General features: G+C 41.2%; 2 protein-coding genes across 3 annotated transcripts; one reads left to right on the top strand and one right to left on the bottom strand.

Annotated features, from left to right (window-relative positions):
• Positions 1-4,123: 4,123 nt before the first annotated feature.
• gucy2f (guanylate cyclase 2F, retinal) lies at positions 4,124-15,096 on the top strand. The gene is made up of 18 exons (XM_022199649.2): positions 4,124-4,927; positions 6,119-6,420; positions 6,951-7,305; positions 7,434-7,518; positions 8,013-8,109; positions 8,245-8,370; positions 8,895-8,975; positions 9,159-9,335; positions 9,448-9,604; positions 9,788-9,937; positions 10,113-10,261; positions 10,358-10,521; positions 10,612-10,804; positions 10,973-11,147; positions 11,504-11,602; positions 11,707-11,801; positions 11,893-11,978; positions 12,768-15,096. Exons 1-18 carry the CDS (start codon positions 4,186-4,188, stop codon positions 12,847-12,849), a joined length of 3,315 nt encoding a protein of 1,104 aa, XP_022055341.1. The 5' UTR covers positions 4,124-4,185; the 3' UTR covers positions 12,850-15,096.
• Positions 15,097-15,955: 859 nt separating this feature from the next.
• serpinh1b (serpin peptidase inhibitor, clade H (heat shock protein 47), member 1b) lies at positions 15,956-20,302 on the bottom strand. 2 transcript variants are annotated; one of them, XM_022199683.2, is made up of 8 exons: positions 20,161-20,278; positions 19,462-19,493; positions 18,607-18,756; positions 18,297-18,489; positions 17,584-17,854; positions 17,363-17,461; positions 17,016-17,248; positions 15,956-16,908 (listed from the first exon to the last, which is right to left on the bottom strand). In XM_022199683.2, the coding sequence occupies exons 3-8, from the start codon at positions 18,723-18,725 to the stop codon at positions 16,606-16,608; spliced, it is 1,218 nt and encodes a 405-aa protein (XP_022055375.1). In that variant the 5' UTR covers positions 18,726-18,756; positions 19,462-19,493; positions 20,161-20,278; the 3' UTR covers positions 15,956-16,605. The 2 variants fall into 2 exon arrangements, with proteins under 2 accessions (XP_022055375.1, XP_022055373.1); XM_022199681.2 differs by lacking the exon at positions 19,462-19,493 and having other exon boundaries at positions 20,161-20,302.
• Between the last annotated feature and the right edge of the window lie 713 nt (positions 20,303-21,015).

Raw genomic sequence — 21,015 nt, 5'->3', positions numbered from 1 at the left:
GAGTAGGGTGTGATCAACTGTTTTGGCCTTTCTGAGGATATGAGAAGCACCAGACAGGACTAGTTGCAGCTTTCTATGGAACTTTTCAGCAGTCAAGCCTGCACAAGTCTAACACATAGATAACTATGCTTAAACATAGGCCCTTCAATGACAGATGGATTTTTAAGGTGATAATAGACTAATTTTACGATTGCCTCAACATGGCTTTTAAAACTTTGACAAAAAAATCATATTTATATCTAATATATAATAAATATTAGAATGAAATAAATACATCGTACAATATCTCTATGCTTTAAAATAATACTTTAATGTCTATTTTAGCGTTTTTGGCAGACCAAACTTTGTTGCATGACTCACAATGACAATAAAGACATCTTTCTTGTGTTGTCCAAACATTGATTTGTTCAGTGCATGTATACTGGTTATATAATTATGCAGATGTAGAAGTAAGAATATTCTTTATTGTGGAAAAACTAATTTTGCAAGAAAGGAATTCATATCATCAGATTCTGGTGGATATTTTTTGCTGCATTTGTCAGACTGAGCATCACAACTCCTCATAGATAGATACTTTATTAATCCTGAGGGAAATTCAAGTGTTCAGCAGCTTACATACAACATAAAATAATAAAAAGCCAGGTTAGAAACATTAATAATAAAGATTAGTATATATTCTAAAAAAAAATCTTGCAATACTATACTTTAAAAAATGCTTCTAATTTTAAAATCTTAGAATACTAAATGTAATTAAAATTCAGTATACAGTATTTATGCATTTTAAGGCACAGTTATTTAAAGTGACTTTGGCAGGGAGTAGGAAAACAGTTCGTTGAACTACCTGAGGAGCAAAGATACTCTATAATAAGCACATTGGTCTTAATGTGATCATGACTGTGATCGCCCATGCCCATTAAGTGATTAGTAATTTGATTGTTCATTGAAGGATATAAGGGAAAATATGCCAATTAAGTTTAGTTTTAAGGCAAGTGTTTTTAGTTTTTAGTGTGTAAACTCTTCTTCCTTTATTTCAGGTCATAATTAACATTACAAACAGGCTTGTCCACTAGATGGCACCAGAGATAAAGATACTGTCACTGAGCTTCTGTGAGAAGATTCGTGGAGCCATTCAGAGGTTGCGGTAAAAGTAGCAAAAAATTGGGGGGAAAAAACAGGTTACAAAGAGTCATAAGAGGTGAGCTTGTTTAGTAGAATCACAGTATTCACTATGGTCCATAACTTGTTCCTTATAGTTGTAACCACTAAGTGTTTTATTGTGTTTGAATTAATTCCTCCATTTAATTGCATTCAAATATGCCTTCACGTGCGTGAATTATAAATGGGTTTCAGTAAAAAGACTAATTAAAATGACTAATGTCATTAGGAGGTTTGAGTCAAAAGCTTTTGTGCCTCATTTTGTTTGTCAAGAATGACTTGTTATGCGTACACTGTCCTTAATGGGAAACAATGATACTTTATTGAATTTAATCTTGTGAGCTCAGCAGGCAGAAAGCTGCACAATAGCCGTTCTAACCTTCATTCTGGAGGCATAAGCAACATTCAAGGATGTCTTTGGTCTGTTAAAGGGACTCTGCACGCTTTGTCTTTACATTAATAAGACACAGGAATATATTCTGTTCCCTGGTGTGTCTATTTACCTTCTACTGCTGTATTTTTTTCTATTCTCCTCATTATTCTCTTTTATCAGTCCAAGGACAAGTTTAATCATTCATCTCCTTCTTGCCCACACCGCATGTTCCATTTTCCTGCTTGATGCAAACTGTAAACTAAAAAAGATGTGTCTTGTCGAGGTTACCCTTCCCTGATCTACTTCTTGAATTATGTACTTATATTATCATTTTATTTGCTTGTCGACGCCTCGCTGGGTCCAGAGCTTGTCTCAGGTGCAGCATCAGGCGTGTTGTGTTCACTGCTCACTGGGTGGACAGAGCACTGTGTCATCACTTCTGTCCTCTATTCCTGGATGCAGGACAGCGTTGTCAAGGTGTTACGTTTAAGAGGCTCTTCGGCTTACATGGGATATGGGTCAACAAAGGTGGAATCACTCTCCAGCTCTGTGTGCGCTTAAGACACCTGTACACTTTAGTAGTATTTTTTTATAACAGTTCATTACTGGCTTTGAATATACAAGTCAGTAATCAGATGTGAGTACAAAGAGACTGTTTTTGGCTTTAAAACACATGTAGACAAAAAGATAGAGACGGAGCGAAGGGGTGAAAAGGTCTCTGTCTCAGCCTCTCACTCACATGCACATGCTTACAGCTGTGGCCTGATGTTTGTTGGACTATTCAGCCTATTTACTAAATAGTTAAAGCTTACACATAATCTGTTTTGCTACATTTAATTGTATTCTCTTCATGTATTTTGATGGCATATGTAGTTTGTTGACTTGTGTAGTATGCAAAGCTTAAAATTGTACAATACACAGAGTTTAAATGATGCAAGATTCAGGAATTTGCAGTGCCCTTTAGGATATAAAGCAATTAAACCTCGAGAACAGGGATGTATGTGGAGCCCCGTAGACACCATTTATGTACTTTAAAAACATCACATGTACAAATTTACCAAAAATCAACTGTTTGCTCTAATCAGATTCTGTAAAAAATCAAAATCAAAATCAGAGCTCCTCTTCACAACTATAAAGCCATCAGTGACTCAACTATGACCAACAGTCATGTGACAAAAATTCATAGTTTTCAGTTGAACTGCTGGCACTGTTTTGTGTGTTCTAACCGCTCTTTACCGACAGTCACATCAAAATTGTATGTTGAAGATATAATGTTAAACCTACATTTTTAGCATTCTCTAAAACAAACAAGTGTCTTCTTTGATTTTTGTGTTCACATTTTCTTTTTTATCCCACCACCCTGACTGATCTAATACATTTTTCGTCCTGTCATCCATCCACGCGTGTTTTGTCCTTGACGCTGTCATGTGTTGATGTTGTGGCAACCAGCTGTTCCTGCCGGGCAGGTGGAGCCTTTTCAGAAAAGATCTGAAAACGACTGACACGGGCAAAATGCAGCAGAACTCATGAGACCCACGGGGAAAGCCCTTCGTTATCTCTAATTACTCCCACTCCACCAGGGTTCAAATTCATTTTGGATGAGGGACCTGCTGTGCTGTGGGCATATTAGGCCAATTAAAGCACGGTTCAGGTGTCATTGTGCAATGTGGCTGAGGTTGTTTCCATGGCAAGAGAAATGACCCCTCTCTGAACATTAGAAAATCTTTGCTTGCTAAATATTTGTCTTTGTATTCATGTAGAACATCACTGTATTTTTTGTATATGAAGTGAATAAATACTGCATTATATCATCATTCATTCTCAATTTCAGTGAGGGAAAACAAACGATTTGTAACTAAGCAAACCAAGCCTGCAGCAAGACTTTTAGAGTAGACTAAGGCCTGCTCTCAATCCTCTTATATTGTGCCTCTCTGAAACTGGATTAGTGAGTAACACCTACGTTTTGGCCCCGGGTCACTTTGGAGGGATTTCACTGAATGGGCCTGAAGCTGCCACTGGCCTCATACAGGCCTGATGATAATACACTAAAGACTTTCCCCTTTTTAAAAAAACAACACCTCTGGAAGAAGATTGCTCATTTTCGGAGTGGATTCTTTTCATGATCTCCATCTGGAATACGTGACATCCTAAAACTAACAGAGAGGTGTTGTAATTCTGAGATATGTTGCCTGTGAAGGGAGCTGTTTGTGGAAACGCACAGGAGCCTTCAGAGACGCTGACTGCGGGACGTAAGTAGCTCTCCAGGGTGCTGAAGTTGTCTCCAAACGCACCAGACGGCAGGAGCCCGAGCTCTCCCTGACGCTGACAGCCCATAATCCCAACACCATGACCGGGCTGTGCCTTCAGCAGAGCCACAGCAGAGTGGATAGGTAAGGTTTTAGGGGGATGGTTAGTTGACGACTGGAAAGCAGGCACCTGTGAGACTGTCTAATGTGACCCTGGAGCTGTCCTGATGGCATTAAAGAAGCGGTAAGTGCGTAAATTCAGCCCCAGAATACTCATTATTGGTGTTAATCTGAACACGAGGAGTTCCTGAGACTTTAATCTGTGCTCGTTTCACAGGTTTCAGTGCTCTAACTGACAGTTAATTCACGGTGAACGCAGAGATTCACTGCCTTGGACACCCTGGAAGGACAATGCAACATTTTCCTCCAAATTTCAGAGGGGCGCTATGGGAGTCCAACCATCAATGTGCACCCATAATTAAAAGCAGACCGTCTTTACCTTCACTGCCCTTTTATAACCTCCTGTTATGGGTTCTCCTGGGAGTGTTGACGTTCCCTTGCTGTGTGCGCTGTTTGATTTTCAAAGTGGGGGTCTTAGGCCCCTGGAACTGCGACCCAATCTACTACAGGGCCCTTCCTGCCACTGCGGCCAAGCTGGCGGTGGGCAGGATAAACGGAGACCTGAGTCTTGATCTGGGTCTGAAAATGGACTTCATCATTTTCCAGGAGCCCTGCGAGACCTCCAAAGCGCTCACTGCATATATTTACTACGAGAACCTGGCGAATGCGTTCGTTGGGCCCACTAACCCGGGATACTGCATCGCAGCTTCTCTGCTGGCCAAGACCTGGGACAAGGCCCTCTTCTCCTACGGATGTGTTACCTATGAGCTGGACCGAGTCGCAGCTTATCCAACGTTTTCCACGACAGTGCCGTTTCCCACTGATGTGCTATTCGTCGTGTTGAAGCACTTCAGGTGGGCCAGTGTCGCCGTGGTCTCCTCCAATGAAGATATCTGGATGGACGCCGCAGGAAGAGTGGCTACTGCTCTGAGGAGTAAAGGGCTTCCAGTTGGACTCGTTACTTCTATGGGGATCAGTGAGACGGAGGTGGAGAACACGATGAGGAGGATCCAGAACGCAGGAGAAGTCAAAGGTGAGTGTGGGGAACGTGCGTAAAATGTGTCCGAGATCATTAGATGTGCAAATATCATAACCTCTTTGATATAAAGACACATGGAGAAGATATTACATCCCAGCCTGCAGTAGTAGGATTATCACACCACCATCTGACCAGGAGAGCATTTTGAAAAAGCAGATTCCACCTTGTGATTCAGCTGAACAGAAAACTAAATATGTTTGCCATCCCCTCTATTTTATGCTTTTATTAGAGTCTATGCTAGAGAGCAGATGGGGAGGAGGAGGAAGACAGATTTAGTCACCAAACTGGATTCTGAAATTATGTTTCTTATAAAGATGTTCAACAAGTGGTTTGGTTTCAGACGTTTTGCAACCTCTTAAAATCATAAATGATATGGAAAAAGTTATTTGAGCATCTGTTCTGGTGGAGAGCTTTTCTGACTACCAGCTTTGCTGCATTATTCCAACACTCTTGAGGGGAAAAACGAGCAGAATCAGTGACCTTAAGTCCACTCTAGTAAACAGAAAGTGCAAACAAGTTGACCTGAGTGATTTCGAGAGTACTTCAACATTGTTCCAAAATACATTAAGTACAGCTCTTTATCCTGCTCAGCCTGCGTCAGAGGCCTCCCTAAAGTGTGATTATCTCCTGATTCTCACCTGCTGTCATGAGATCCATCTCTGCATCATGTGGGATCAGCTTTGCAGGCTTTGTTAAAACTCAGACCCCATACAGTCTTTGTTTTGGGTACATCCTGAACATTGCAGCCTGTAGAATTTCCCCTAACAAGCATAATGACACATGGAGGGCTTAGTGAACAATCTTGGACACATCACACATAGTCCTTCTTCACATACCATGATTTCACTCATCTCTTATTTAACATCCTTACATTTAGCTTATGTGACTCCATATTTCTGCATGCATATTAAAGACATGTAAACACATAGTTGAAATAGCCTAAATGGTTATGCACTTAATGATATTTTCCTGACACTGTCAAAATGTCAAAGGTACTGTAACTAATTCCAAATTAGCAGTGTGCATTGCAGTGTCTTTACTCCGTGGGAACATTCAGTACTCTTTCAAACATTGCATTTGCACATTAAAATATTACAGTACTGGTTTATCTCATGTTATCACACCACAAATGTCCATTATCACTTTCTAAAATACAGTAGAATAATGTATTTTTCTCTGTTTCAGTCATCATTATGTGCATGCACTCCATCCTGGTCGGAGGTGAGCAGCAGGCTACTTTTCTCCTCAAGGCGCAGGAGATGGGTGTGACTTCAGGGAAGTATGTGTTTGTGCCCTACGACACCCTCCACTACAGCCTGCCCTACAACAACGTCTCCTACGCTGCCTTGCAAAACAACAGCCGGCTGAGGGAGGCCTACGATGCTGTGCTCACCATCACTGTGGCCTCAGAGCCTCTGTCCTTCAACGAGGCGTTCGCTGCAGCCAAGAGGAGCGAGGAAGTGACGTCGCCCTTGCAGGCAGAGCAGGTAGGGGAGAGTTTGGATGTCACAGCAGGATATTAATAGATGGCTTTCACTTTGTCTTTTAAATATACCTTGAAATGAAACTGATATCCTCAGTGAAAAGGTTATTGTCTCCACTGACTCTGAAGTGATGCCTTTCTGCCAGTTCTTTAATGTTGGAGATGGAGGAGAAAATCCACATCACTCCTGTGCAAAAGTGAATCATAAATTCCCTTTTTTTGTTGGTATTTCTTCATGCTGGAATGTTTGCTCCTTGTTTTTTATGCTGTTTGTCAAAAGTTTTCTCATGTTTTACATGTTTCAACAAATGTCAGCATATGTACACAATAATGAGTAAAATATTAGCAGGCTTCCAGTTGAATTTTATCACCATTCATGTCCACTTCTCACTTAAATTGATGCATATCAATCAAAAAGATCCTACATACTTATATTATTTCCATATTTGTTGTGTTTGCTTTTATTAATGTTCCTATTTTCAATTTTAAATGATTGAAAGCTTTTTCTTGTGTCTCTTCTAACTTAAACTGTAGGTCCACCCCCTGTTTGGGACCATCTATAACAGCATATACCTGCTGGCCAAGTCCATCCACAACGCCAGGAAAGCAGGAATGCAGCTGTCAGGATCAAACCTGGCCTACTTCACGAAGAACACAACTTTCTCCGGTTTCAACCAGAAGGTCAGGGTGGACAGTGGTGGGGAAATGAAGACCAACTACATTGTCCTGGACTCTGACAACAGGGGCAGTCAGCTGTACCAGACCTATCTGGTGGATCTAACGTCAGGGAAGCTTCGTTTTGCAGGAAGATCCATTCGATTTCCAGGAGGGTCCCCTCCTCCGTCTGATTCCAGCTGCTGGTTTGATAAGACTGCCATCTGCACGGGAGGTAAGAGCATCTGTTGTTTGTGTGATTTATTCATTCTTCACATTTCCACGGCATCTTTTGTATGTGTTTTGTCATTTGTCTGTTATCCTCATATCCCACAACATCACGTCATGTGTTGTCGTCCTCAGGAGTGGAGGTCACCTACATTATAGTCGTGTTAGCTGTCATCCTTGCTCTGGCTGTAGGAGGCATCGCTATAAGTCTTTACATCAGGTACGCCTGGGAAAACAAACAGATTTATATTATGTAAAATAATGTCACATAGGCTTTATATTTCTCTTAAATATTTGCAGTTTCCACCTTTAAGTTTCATATCACGATGCTGCATGTGATGTGCACGTAATTAGAGGTTCTTGCACATTTATCATAGAGATTGTCTCTAAAGGAAAGAGCTGGGGGGCCTGTTGAAGGTCCTCCTTAAATTTAAATGAGAATTAATAACATTACTGACGATATATTTGCAGGAAAAAGAAAGCATTTTAGAAAATCTTGCCTTCTAAAGCACTTTAAGCATTAAAGTTGAAATCATTTGAATGTGTTTTGTTTTGTTTTGTTTTTTTCAAAAATGGACACTTCCTGATTACTGATTCCTTTTATTTCATATCACACTGTATTAAACTAGGTTGCCGATGGTCAACTTCGTGTTTAGGAAACCTGTTGTCACTGGTTGAGCTATTTTCCTGATCACATCTGAATCTCTTTGGCAGGAGGAGACTCCAACAAATCCAGCTGGTCAAAGGTCCCAATCGGATCCTCCTGAACTTAGAGGATCTCACGTTTATCAATCCTCAGCTTAGTAAAAAGGTAAGCAGCATCACTGTCACCCACTCAACAACAGAACATTGAACTTGTTTGTGTGTTGGCCATGAATAAGTCCATGTTTGCTAAAAGAACACTTAATTTCTACTAAATCTTCCAACGGTGTTTCATGTCTTGCAGAAGATCACTTTAGAGGACCTGAGTGAGTCTAAGAGCGCTCTGGAGGACAAATCTGTCGACCGTTCACACTCTGTGAACAGCATGCAGACGGCAACCCATGAGACCACCAATGTTGCTGTGTACGAGGTAGTTTACACCGGAAGAGTCATTGCAAGTGTTGCTTCAAGATGAACAGCATCATATCTTTCAGTGAAAAGTGCTTGAAGAAATTTGGTGTTAAAGTAAAGGAGTAGTTGGTGTCCCTGTGCAGCACAATCTATTGTCTGTGCCATTAATTGTATGGCACATAGTTTAAATTCAGCATATAAAAAGAAAAGAAAATGGCAGTGTGTTATTTGATCAGATAACTTCTTCTTTTACTGTTATACACTGATGAATAAGTCGGCACAATTTCTAATGAGTAGCTTCAAACGGATGGAGTACTTAACTATAAATTTGGTGTGGGTTGATGAACAGGCAGATCCTCTTTAATGTGTTTCTATGTCTCTATATTATTTCAAAAGCAGGTGATCTTTGGATTATTACATGGCAAACAACAACAAAAAAAAATCATTGAAGTTAGAATTCAGGTTTCTTAAAGGAAGTTAATCAGTGTATTTTTCACAACATGAAAGTTTGATGCCACAATAACAACAGGCCTTCACCTGCAGGGCGACTGGGTTTGGCTGAAGAAGTTTGAGGAGGGGCACTTCCAGGAGGTGAAACAAAGCACCACCAAGATTTTCACGAAGGTAGAGCAACTTATTACTGTAATATAATGGTGTGAGGAAGCTACAGATGTCTTACATGACTTAAATAATCTGTGTTCTTCTCTACTGTTCAGATACATTCCAGAAAATAATCCAGAAATTGTGATAATTAACCTGATATTATGGTCATCGTAACATAGTGTAGCTTTTTTTCTGCTTCCTCAGATGAAAGACCTGAGAAACGAGAATGTCAACCCTTTCCTGGGCTTCTTTTTGGACTGCTCCATGTTCGCGGTGGTGACGGAGCACTGCTCACGGGGTAGTCTGGAGGACCTGCTGAGGAATGAGGATGTAAAGTTAGACTGGATGTTTAAATCCTCACTTGTGCTTGATCTCATCAAGGTAAACACTAATACTGATCGCTGTAGGTAATAAAAACATGAAACTGTCATAGTGGCAGTTTTAGTCTTTTAAAACCTGCTCACTATTTTTTTTCACTGGATTGTGCTTCCAGGGTATGAAATATCTTCACCACAGAGACTTCCCTCACGGCAGATTAAAATCTCGAAACTGTGTGGTGGATGGCCGCTTCGTCCTTAAGATTACAGATTACGGCTTCAATGAGCTGCTGGAGACGCAGAAAGCTCCTCTAGAAGAACCTCCACCTGAAGGTACCTCCTACACTGCAAAAAATGAATGATTATCAGCCCAATACTAATGATTGTATTCATCATTTCAAATTTAATGGTCATGTTAGGATGAAGTTGCACATATGCACAAAACCATAAATGTATCACAATGACTGTTACCACATCCCAGCTTCACTGTAAATGTTTCCTTTGTTTTTTACTCAGATCTGTTTTGGACTGCTCCAGAGTTCCTCAGGGACCTTGCAATTTCTCGTAAAGGGACGTACAAGGGAGACGTGTACAGTTTTTCTATCATCCTCCAAGAGGTGGTGGTGAGAGGACCACCGTACTGCATGCTGGGTCTGCCACCTGAAGGTGTGTATTCTTACAGAGGAAGAGATGCAGAGATACAGAGTTCAGGATTGTGACAGACGTGTTTGCAACATTTTGATTTGACTGTGGTACAACTGAGCACACAGCCAACAGGGTAACAGGATATTGTAGTCTAATTTGGATTAATGTGTCCGATCTGTTTCATTTCATCCCTCAGAGATCATCCGTAAGGTGAAGAAGCCTCCTCCAATGTGTCGCCCAACTGTGGCACCGGATCAGGCTCCACTAGAGTGTATCCAGCTGATGAAGCAGTGCTGGAGCGAACTGCCCGACCGCAGGCCATGCTTTGATGAGATCTTTGACCGGGTTTGTTTTAGAAAATCTTTTCTTTTTCTGGCCTTATTTTCAATCAAATAAACCATTTTTTTCGTATTTTTTAACATGATTTTGTAATTAAAACAGTTCAAGATGATCAACAAGGGGAAGAAGACCAACATCATTGACTCCATGCTAAGGATGTTGGAGCAGTACAGCTCCAACCTGGAGGATCTCATCAGAGAGAGAACAGAGGAGCTGGAGGTGGAAAAGCAGAGAACGGAGAAGCTGCTGTCTGAAATGCTGCCACCGTGGGTTCAAACACTCACTCTCACTGTAACTTCGTTAGTATGCAGTTGATTTTCTGATTCGTGTAACTTGTCTTCCCCGTTTCTGTGCAGTTCTGTGGCTGAAGCCCTGAAGACTGGTGCCACTGTGGAGCCAGAGTACTTCGACCAAGTCACAATCTACTTCAGTGACATTGTGGGTTTCACGACCATCTCCTCGCTCAGTGATCCCATCGAGGTGGTTGACCTTCTCAATGACCTCTACTCTCTGTTTGATGCCGTGCTTAGCAACCATGATGTCTACAAGGTCAGAAAATGCAATCAGTGTCTCAGCATCTGAGTTTTGAGAGACCATGTGTTATGTCATCAAAAATGTCTGCCATATCATTCAACATTATTTGTCTTTAGAACATTATAAGCACCCAAAGACACATTGACGTACCGATAACTGAACAAATGTGTTGGTTTTGTCCAGGTGGAGACCATTGGTGATGCTTACATGGTAGCATCAGGTCTGCCGAAGAGAAATGGCAACAAGCACGCTGCCGAGATCGCCAACATGTCACTGAACATCCTCAGCTCAGTGGGAACCTTCCACATGCGACACATGCCAGATGTGCCCGTCAGGATACGAATAGGAATCCACTCAGGTGGGCTGGGAGAAAGCCAGAGTCATTATCGCTCATTAATCAAATGTCTGCTCCATTTGGCCTGGTGGTCCAGAGAAAGGAATTCTTTTCTTCTGCAGTTAATATGAGGCTGATAGTGGGAATCATTTGAAGGAGATTTTACAGTGGCCTCATATTGAATGACATTTTGATTGGCAAATCCATCTTTGAACTGGACTAAACCTTGATAGTAAAGTCTATGCAACTCATTGATCACTGCCTCATGCACTCAGTCAATCAGTCAATAAGCACACGGGAATTTCTCTGCATTGATTGATGGGATTATTAGATTTTATTGTTACAGAATGACTTAATTGTTGATTGATTTGTGTCTGCAGGGCCCTGTGTTGCTGGGGTGGTGGGTTTGACCATGCCTCGGTACTGCCTTTTCGGAGACACTGTCAACACTGCCTCTCGTATGGAATCAACTGGGCTGCGTGAGTTTCCTTCACACATCACCGGCACGTTTTGTTGCTTCGTCTCATGCTTTCTTTTGTCCAGTGCCTTCATGTTCTCTCTGTTATTTCTCTTGTCTTCTCAGCTTATAGAATCCATGTAAATATGAGCACTGTGAACATCCTCCGTTCTCTTAATGAGGGTTATAAAATAGATGTAAGAGGCAAGACAGAGCTGAAGGTAACAGTCTGGGAGGATTTACTTGTCCGCCGAATTATTGATTAAATGGTTCTACACCGGATTGCATTAACCATTTGCTATTTCCTTGCAGGGTAAAGGCATTGAAGAAACATACTGGCTTGTGGGGAAAACCAACTTTACAAAGCCTTTGCCAAAACCACCAGAGATTCGACCAGGGTAAGAGTCTCAATCTAGGATTAAATGCTTCAGAAGTAAAAGTAATTTAACAAAATGTGTACATTTAATAAGTCGGTAAAACTGATACCATTAACCTCTCATGCCATCTGAAACAGCATTAAAGCCAATAACATCCTGATTTCAAACCGCCTACTAGAAAATGATGACTCATTTGCAACTGGTTTTGCAAATATGTTTCCAGAAATGCCACTTTTTTTCCAATTACATTATTCAGTATGTAATTACTCCATGACACTGACTCATGCAAACTGCAACTATCCACATGTTACTTCAGGGAAGACAATCACGGGCTGAACCCTGAGGATATAGCTGCGTACAGGAGAAAGAAAGCTGAGAAAAAGGCTTGACCTTCTTAGTCCAAACACAGGAGGTAGAGATGTGCACGCTGGCCGGTGTTGTGTTGTGGAAACAGTGCAGTGTTACCGTCCGTGTTTACCGTGTCTGTGTCTGCTGTGTTTGCTGTGACCTAAATGCATGCTATGAGTTTGCACACACACTATTTCCCCTCATTGATTTCTGAACCTCCCTGATTACTCGTGGTCTACTAGCGTAATCTCTTGATCTTATCACCTTCTACATCTTCTTAAGCAGATTGGAGAAAGCTGTCTTTGTGTAGTGCATTCACTTTTCTTTGGCCGATCGGCACAGATCCAAGTAATGCTTTCTATTGTCCTGTGTTGGGGCAGTGTTTTTTAGAGATTCTCACAGCTCTGCTTCAAATTAGTGTCTCTGTACAATGGTTTTAAGTTCATGCTCTCCGTTAACTAGGGACAACTGGCAGGAGATGGTGACAGAGGAGATCAAGACTCTTTTCCGCAAGGCCAACAGGCCGGTGGACAGCAAGATCTGAATGAGATCGAGAGAAGGAAATGAAGGAAGAAAGCAAAATTGGAGGAGAGGAAGGAACGTCAAGAGGATGACACATCCAGAGAAAGAGGGAGACTAAGATCTGGGATGGACAGGCAGAGGACAGCGAGCGCCAGCCAGCCTCTCATTGTGGCTTAATGCAGACTTCTTTAAGAGGATTGTCCATCGACTGGCTAATCTGCCTGCAGCCAGCGCAGCAGAACACAACGGTGCTAATGTAATGAGAGTTGTCACATTACCTGCCTACGTACCTGCTGCCAGAATCACAGGGAAAGGTGCACCCGCTCCTTAATGAAGGATGCACTCATTCTGTCCTCTCTGCACTCACTGGCCACTGCGTGGTCACCTATTACAGGGCAAACCAGAGGTTCACCCGTGGAAAGATTGAACGCCCCAAACGCCTATTTCAAAATGAAATGTTATTTTTCTGGTGGTGATGTCTGTATTTAGTTTGTCATAAAAGCTCATGCTAGGGTTGCAGAGCCGAGGCTGGTACTTAGCTGTGGCTGGATATTACTGTATATGTTATTAGCCACCCAAAGTTGGAGGCAAAAGCTGCTATTGTATGTAAATAGCAAAAAGACAAAAAGACAGTCTTGCCACTATAATTCTACTGTCTTAGTTTACACTAATTAAAGAGTGGCAACCTTGGAAAGCACTGAAGATAAAGGTAACATGTTACGGTTTCCAAAGTGCACAGTGTTGTTGTTCCAGCACTTAAAATTTAGGTTTAAGTTAACTGAACTGAACTGGTTGTTTCTGATACATCTTCAAATGAGGTGACACTAATGCTGTACATGTTTACTATCAATAACAATAATAACTAATGCAAAATTGCATGTGATGTGAAAAAGAATCATTTATGATTAATGTTTACAAATTTCAGCATTTTAACTTTAAATCTGACAATCTTAAAACCTTTCCCTAATGTGTCAGCATGGGAACAAAGTCTGTTTGTACCTGTTCACTTTGCAGTTTTTTTTAGAATATAAGCATAACCAAACTTCCTAGAAATTTCACTGTCAGAATATCTTTTTTGCACGAATCCATAAACTTTAATTGCGTCTTTCACAGCTGGTTTATCTACAAGCTGATGCACTACGTTGATATCAAAGCTATTGTTCCCTCACAGGAGTCCAGCTTAACAGCACCATCTTCTGTTTAAATTAAGGTATTTGCTAAGATGTGTTGAGATGATTTTTGCTTGAGATGACAAACAGGTATAAGGCCAACTAAAGGAATAAATGCAAATAGAAATAATTATCAAAAAATAAGATTTAACATTTCATATAATTTTCTGAACACTGAAACAACCATTGGATTCATTATTATTGTTGTTATTTAAATAATCTCCTATATCCCTTTATAATAATGCTGATAGGTGCAGCTTCATTCGTGCTTGGTGTATAAAACAACTTCAAAGTCAGTCAGAAACATGTACATTGTGTAAGTGATATGTTTTCATTTGTCTTGTATTTAATTACTGCAATGCAAAGTCCAAGGTCTGTGTAAATGCAGCAATATAAAGTAACTACACTGTTCATTTGCAACACCTTTAATGTTTCTGTGAAGATTCTCAGTCATCCAGGTCATGGTCATTCTAAGGGTCATTCTAACTCAATTTCTCTTTTTGGTACTTGAAGATGTTTCACCTCTCAACCAAAAGGCTTCTTCAGTTCTAGCTGACTAATGGGGAGTCCCAGATAAATATTGTCAAATTAGTGACCCAAGACTCTCATGATTCACGGTGTCTGTGGTGGTGAAACTTCCTGGTTCGAGTTCTCAAGACTGTATCATAAGTACCTGATAAGTGGTGTAATAAATCCCCTATATGCATGTGTTGCAGTTTCCCAAACAGAAAATACAGGTACCAGCAGGACTCGGGTTCACCCTAAGGATAAAACACATTCACACAGTACTTGCAGTTCAGTGCTGGGAGGACCTCTTACACCCAAATACAACTCAGACTAAACAGCCACAACACAGGACCTGAAGCCCTTCAAGTCAAGACCCAGCAGCCTTACATACATCTAAGAGATAAGGGACATTCCTCTGAGAACAACAATGTTCCCAGTCTGGATAGCTGGTTTGACAGATGAGTGAAGAACGTCATCCATGTGAAGCTGGAACAGCCATCTCTAAACGGAAGTCTGGAAGACCTCTTATCAGATACTTATAATGCAGTCTTGAGATCGCTTGCTGAAAATTTAATGACCAGTGAGATTTTGAGTCATCCCTGACCTGATAGTTCCACAATCAGACTCACACCGAGACATGTGAGTCCTGGGTTGTTAATGTGAGTTGGAGGTGATAAAATATATGTCCCCATCAGTCAGTTAGAACTAAAAAAAAAAAAAAAAGCCTCTTGGCGGGTGAAATGTTTTCAAGAATTAATCATCTACTGAAGGGAGTTCTTCGGATAACCTTAAATATTTATCCTCACTTACTCTATGACCAGTTTTGTTACTCTTTGCAACCAGAGGGAGGCGCTGTACTTCTCTGGGGAAATCAATCTAAGGCTTTTTTGTCTCTCAAAGCAGTTGTATCTTTTTTTAAGAATAGAGGATTTCAGATTTATTATTATTGTTGCAAATTTGGACGTTTTTTCCATTATATTTTTGAAAGATGATGACTACATGTTTAAAAAGGTCTTATTTTGATTCTTTTGTCATGTTGCTGTTGTATTGCAGCTACACCTGTTTTATTCCCTTATCCAGGAACTGCTGGAGATTGTTTCCCATTCACCATGAGAACCCTGCACTCCAGTTTTTGCAATAGAGTGCCTGGTGTTCTTTTTGTCTTGGGTGTTGCAACGAAGATCCCACTAATTTTATCAGTTATTTCAGTGGTGGTTAGAGAAATGATTCGCCAAATTATCTGCATGCTATCTGTAGAAGATTAGTGATATAATGAAAGGGCACTCCTTGTTTAAACCTCTGCATTCCACACCAGGGAGAACTGTTTGACCTCCAGTCGACTGGAAAGATTGTTATCCTTTTCGGCTGAGATGTTAACACTCGCATTCCTGTGCTCCAGAGGATCAGGGTTTGGATGGCATTCAGGATTTTCAAAAAGAGAACAGCCACAAATATATTTTCCTTTTTTTATTGAAAAATGAACACATTATCATCACACAATTCCAACAGCTTCTTTGTGGTAAATACCTACAGCAACAAAAATGACAGAGTATGGCTGCTGAATGGGCATAGATTAAGCACAAGACTTTTGTCACCTTTCCACTGCAAGTTCAGCTCATGAAGAGGAGGTACTCAGTGCAAACTGGCAAAATGTGGGAAGGAATGAGACAGATCTGTAAAAAAAAAGCTTGTGCAAAGATCTTTTCTTCTTTAAACGTTAAAGATATTGCAAGAAAACGCACATGGACTGCAGAGAGGATGTAAAGAAAAAGAGATCATACTTAATATAAGCATGTTGCTAGCTCTGCCAATCTCAAATTAAGCATGTGTTTTTGTTTTTCTGTGAGAATAACAACATTTTTCGATCCAAGGAGTCTTACCACCGTGGCATTTATACAGAATTGTTCCCTGGGAAAGTTTAGTGTGTCTAAGAACAGTCAGCGCAGATATTCAGTCCACAGATTATCTATCGGAATGTGCTCTTGAGGTAACAGTCTTACCAAAAATTTAAAAAAACAAAAAAACAAACAACACACGTACACAGTTTCCCGCCATAATTTCACAAATAGTAAAGCTACCTGACACGATTCACTGCATTAACATTAAAGCTCATCACGCATCTTTTCCCCTTTCGGTCTAACTACTCTGCCGATGTACAGGATGGAGTTGGTCTTGTTGTCTTTCACCAGGAAAATGAAGGGGTGGTCCACGTAGAATAGCTTGGGGTTTCTCAGCTTGTCAGTGCCGAAGATGCTAGTGTCGTATGGGTTTCCATCAACGTCTAGCTCCAGGGCTGAAGCGTGGAAGACGTTGGCGAGATAGAGGTCCTTCTTTCCAGAAATGTTGGACAGGTCAGCCTTGGCTTTATCCACAGCCTCAGTCAGACCAAGATCAGCCAGATGTTTCTGAAAAAGACAGAAAAAGATACAATTGCTCAACACACTGGTTGGTTTTTAAATGTATTTACTGTGACTTTATGTCATGATGGAAGTACCAAAGTGTTACCAATTACCTGCAGGTTGTGGCTAACTTCCAGAGAGACTTTAGGAAGGGAGATGGCTACAGCTTTGTTCTCCATCTTGCCGATCCAAGTGTCCACCTGTTTCCTTGTCAGGAGCTTCTCCAGGCGCTCCAGGGGCTCCAGGTGATAGGGCATGATAAGGATCATGGAGGTCTGCTTCTGGCCCAGTGGCATGTTTAGCACGAAGAGACGGTTCTCTGTGTCCTCATAGAAGTCATAGAGACCTAAGAAGAGCAGACAAATCAGTTAGCTTATCATGTTTGCACTCTTTCTGCAGAATTTTTTTTTTTTCAGTTTTGAAGACATGATAAGACCAGAAGCAAAGATGAGAAGCTGACCTGTACGGTGCATCATGGAAACTCCAATAGTGAATGAGCGGGTAACCAGGAAAGCACGAGTGTCAACCATCTTGTCGTGGAACTTCTCATTCCAGTGAGCTGTAGGGAAATAAGTAGGAAAGACTCATTTACACATCTGTCCAGGCTTCTGACATGACTGGAGGTTTCAGTTTTGATCACAGATGATAAACTAAATAGCCTTTGACGCTATTTATACTCACGCTTGAAGAACATGGCGTTGACGATCATGGCTCCATCTGGGTTCTGCACATCTTTGGTGATCTCAGGCAGCTTGCCATCTGTTGACTTGGCTGCCCACTCATTGATGGAGTTCACAGCACTCCTCTTGTCCCTGAAGTTTATTTTCGAGTGATCATAGTTGTAGTGCTTCTTGCTATTCTTCACAAACTCATCGGCGAAGGAGACGGAGCTGGGGCCATAAAGGCGGTTGTTGATCTTCCAGGTAGTGTTGCGTGCCTTGGTGTCACTCACCTGGAAAGATTCAACATATAAACTGTGTGTGAAATTTGCAATATACACTGTAAAAAGTATTAATGCAAAGTACTGTTGCAAATCAGTCTAATTTATCTTTGTGTTTTGGTGATGGCGGTTTACTTCTGTGGATTCTAACTGTTATTCAGTGAAAGTGCAAAAATCTGATTTCTGACTCATTTAGCATTGTGCATTTCTTCATGTTTTCTGCCATAACTCAACCATTGTTTTCTTCCACTAGGATTACAGAATAAAGAAAGCGATAGAACAGTAATGTTTTACATTTTACATTTGAGTAGAAACTAAAAGCTTCAACAGAACTTTTCCTAAAATTAGGTAAGTTTATATTTCAGAGGGTACAGACAGTTCAGAGCACCTAGTTTACGACTGGGTCTTCAGGTGGCACAAAGACAGTATGGTGAAGGATGTCAGAATTACTTACTTCAGAGAGGAGCTCTGACAGGCCTGCATGCATCTGCTCATCCTTGAGTTTGTCAGCACTGAGGACGGTTTTCACCTGGGAGGCAGTGGAGGCTTTGCCCCCAAGAGCCACCAACCCCAGAGAGGAAGCCACCACCACAGGAGAGATGACGATATTCTCTGTGTCTTTCTCCTTCGCCATATTGTGATAGAGGCTAAATTTTAAAAAAAACAAAGGGGGGGGGGGGGGGGGGGGGAGAGAGAGAACTTTAATCAAAATGGAAATCACTGAAACCACAATCAGGCGGGTGTGCCAAAATTATGATACAAACCTGAAGGCCAGGTTGGCGCTGTTGTCAGCCAGCGTGGTTGCATGGCTGCTCAGCTTCTTGTCTTCTGCAGAGGCCACGAGGGCCAGCAGGCAAAGAGCTACAACGTTTGTCATCCACATCCTGTCTGTTTCCAAAAGCAGCTGCGGCAGCCTGTGAGCAAGGAACAAAAGGAAAATAGGTTGACATTATTAAACCAGAGTGAGTTTGTAGAGCACATGCAGATCCAGAACTATAATCATTTAATCATACAAAATTATATCTCAGAAAGAAAATGCCAGGGCAAGACTATACTTGGGATGTGAAGCTGTAGAGGTAGGGCAGGGTTGGCTCAGCCCACAAAGAAGCTTGGGACTGCCTCCATTTTGGAGCAGACATTTTCCTTGCCACGTCAACAGCAAGTAGAGGCTCAGCTGTGCAGCTCGAGCTGCTGCCCTCTTTGAGTGAAGCTGTGTGCTGACTCGAGGCTGAAATATGATGCCTCGCACTTCTCGACATTTATTCTAATTGTTGCAAACTTAAGCTAAATTTTAACAATGCTTCCTTTGAAGCAAGGATCACAAATCACTTTTTTGCACAAGGTGAGATGTGGTGCAGTATTTGGAAGTTCTACATTATCTTGGCAGCAGCACCCTGGACCTTTTTTTTTTTTTTTTTTTTCACCCTGAGAAGGGCATGTGCCTGCAGCCTGTATCTAAATCGTCCTGTAACCTGTTCAGACAAAAGGCCGAATGCATATCCTCAGGCTGTTAATAACCAACTGAACTGGCATCCTGTTTCTCTTGGAGAGATAGTTTGTCTGCATCCCTGTATTTGCATATCTGTGATACAGCAGAAATGACTTTCTTGTTTGAATACCTTCAGATGTTTTCATGTCTGCGATTTTCATTCTGAAAGACAAGAGGTGTATGTAGTAATCTCTATAGAGTAAGCAGAGAAAATATATTCAAACGCTCACGGAGAGAAACCCTCACAAAGTCTTTTTTTTTCCAAAATTCTCCATCCTATTTCCCAGTTTTCAACCCTCAGAATATAAACATTTAGTATCAAGTAGGGTACTCATCAGTCATTCAAAATCAGACACGTAAACTGTTTTCATTGGCTGTGTGCGACCCAGAAAAAAAACTTTTGTCCAATCAGCTGTGCCACGGTCGAGCAATACTAATTCCTCAACAAAAAATTTGAATGTCCTCTGAAAGTGGTGCATTAGAGTTAAACGGCAAGCTAAATTGGGGGCATGTGAAGTATTTTCTGGTAATTTGGCTCAACTGACTGCATTTAAATAGCTGGCAAAGCAGTGACATGCAAGAAGCAAAAAGCTATGCTGGGATAAGTTGTTTAAAAAGTTTAAGCTCTGACAAGAAGTTTTCCCTACAAATAAAGTAAAGTATTGACTGAAAATATGAAGTACAGTCAGGAAAAAAGCGGCAGCAGATTTCAAACTGGTTGAAATGAGGGGTGAAATGTGGAACTGTAACTCTAAACCACGCAAACAAAGCAGCCCATTCATCCTCTGCATTCCTGCCTGAAAACAAAGAGTTATGCTGCAATCCTCACCTGGCACAGATTTGGATGGTTTCTCTTCTGAGTTCCTCTTGACTTCTCCTTCGGAAAGCGTGGCTGCAAGAGTTTCTCCTGCTCTATATATCCTGGGAGAGAATGTTCTAGAAGTGGGAATGGGATATTCAAATGAGGGTGTCTGCTCAGGAAGCTGGGATCTGGGACGTCCCCCTCTGACATTTATAGGTTGGGCTGGAAAACTGTAAGGGCTGTAGTTAATTCCTCAGCACTGTTCTGGAGTCAGTTTTTTTCTCTTTCCCACAAGCGACTTCAGACAGAAACTCAGAAAAAAATCTGATTTTTGATCGGTCTTAGTTGCTGAAATACAGGAATACTCCTCAGTATGTAGGTCCTAATGCTGACTCAATCTTAAACCCTGATTTCATCACATGGAAAGGAAAAGGATTATGCTGTGTTTTCCTGTGAAATAAATTATTCTTTTGCATGAAAATAGATAGTATGTCAAAGTTGTTGCAGATTTCAGTGGCAGTGGATCCCTACCCATCTGCAATATCGACGTACAGGATGTCACTAAATGGGCACATTGTTTCCAATTGATCCCACGTATAAAAGTTAGAGTTTGTTGTAGTTGATCTTGTTGCATTGATGCTTCATTTGAAATGTGAACATCTAGAAACTTTAAAAGTTCCATGTGGTAGTTTTCATGCTTCACAGAAGCTGCAGGATCTCCAGCCCTGCCCCCACCTCCACAGTGCCACGTCTGTCCAACTCAGCTGCTGATTGCAGGGTGCTTAAAAGATGGGGGTGTTATGGAGGACCACTGTCATAAAAACGTCTGTGTTCTCACCACAATATCCCTTTTTTAACTTGTGCAAGAAAATTTTTTTATCA

Source organism: Acanthochromis polyacanthus, chromosome 13 (genome assembly GCF_021347895.1).
Source record: "Acanthochromis polyacanthus isolate Apoly-LR-REF ecotype Palm Island chromosome 13, KAUST_Apoly_ChrSc, whole genome shotgun sequence".
NCBI classification, from domain to species: Eukaryota; Metazoa; Chordata; class Actinopteri; family Pomacentridae; genus Acanthochromis; species Acanthochromis polyacanthus.
The sequence above is the reverse complement of the archived record's forward strand: the minus strand, read 5'-3'. Positions and strand labels throughout refer to the sequence as shown.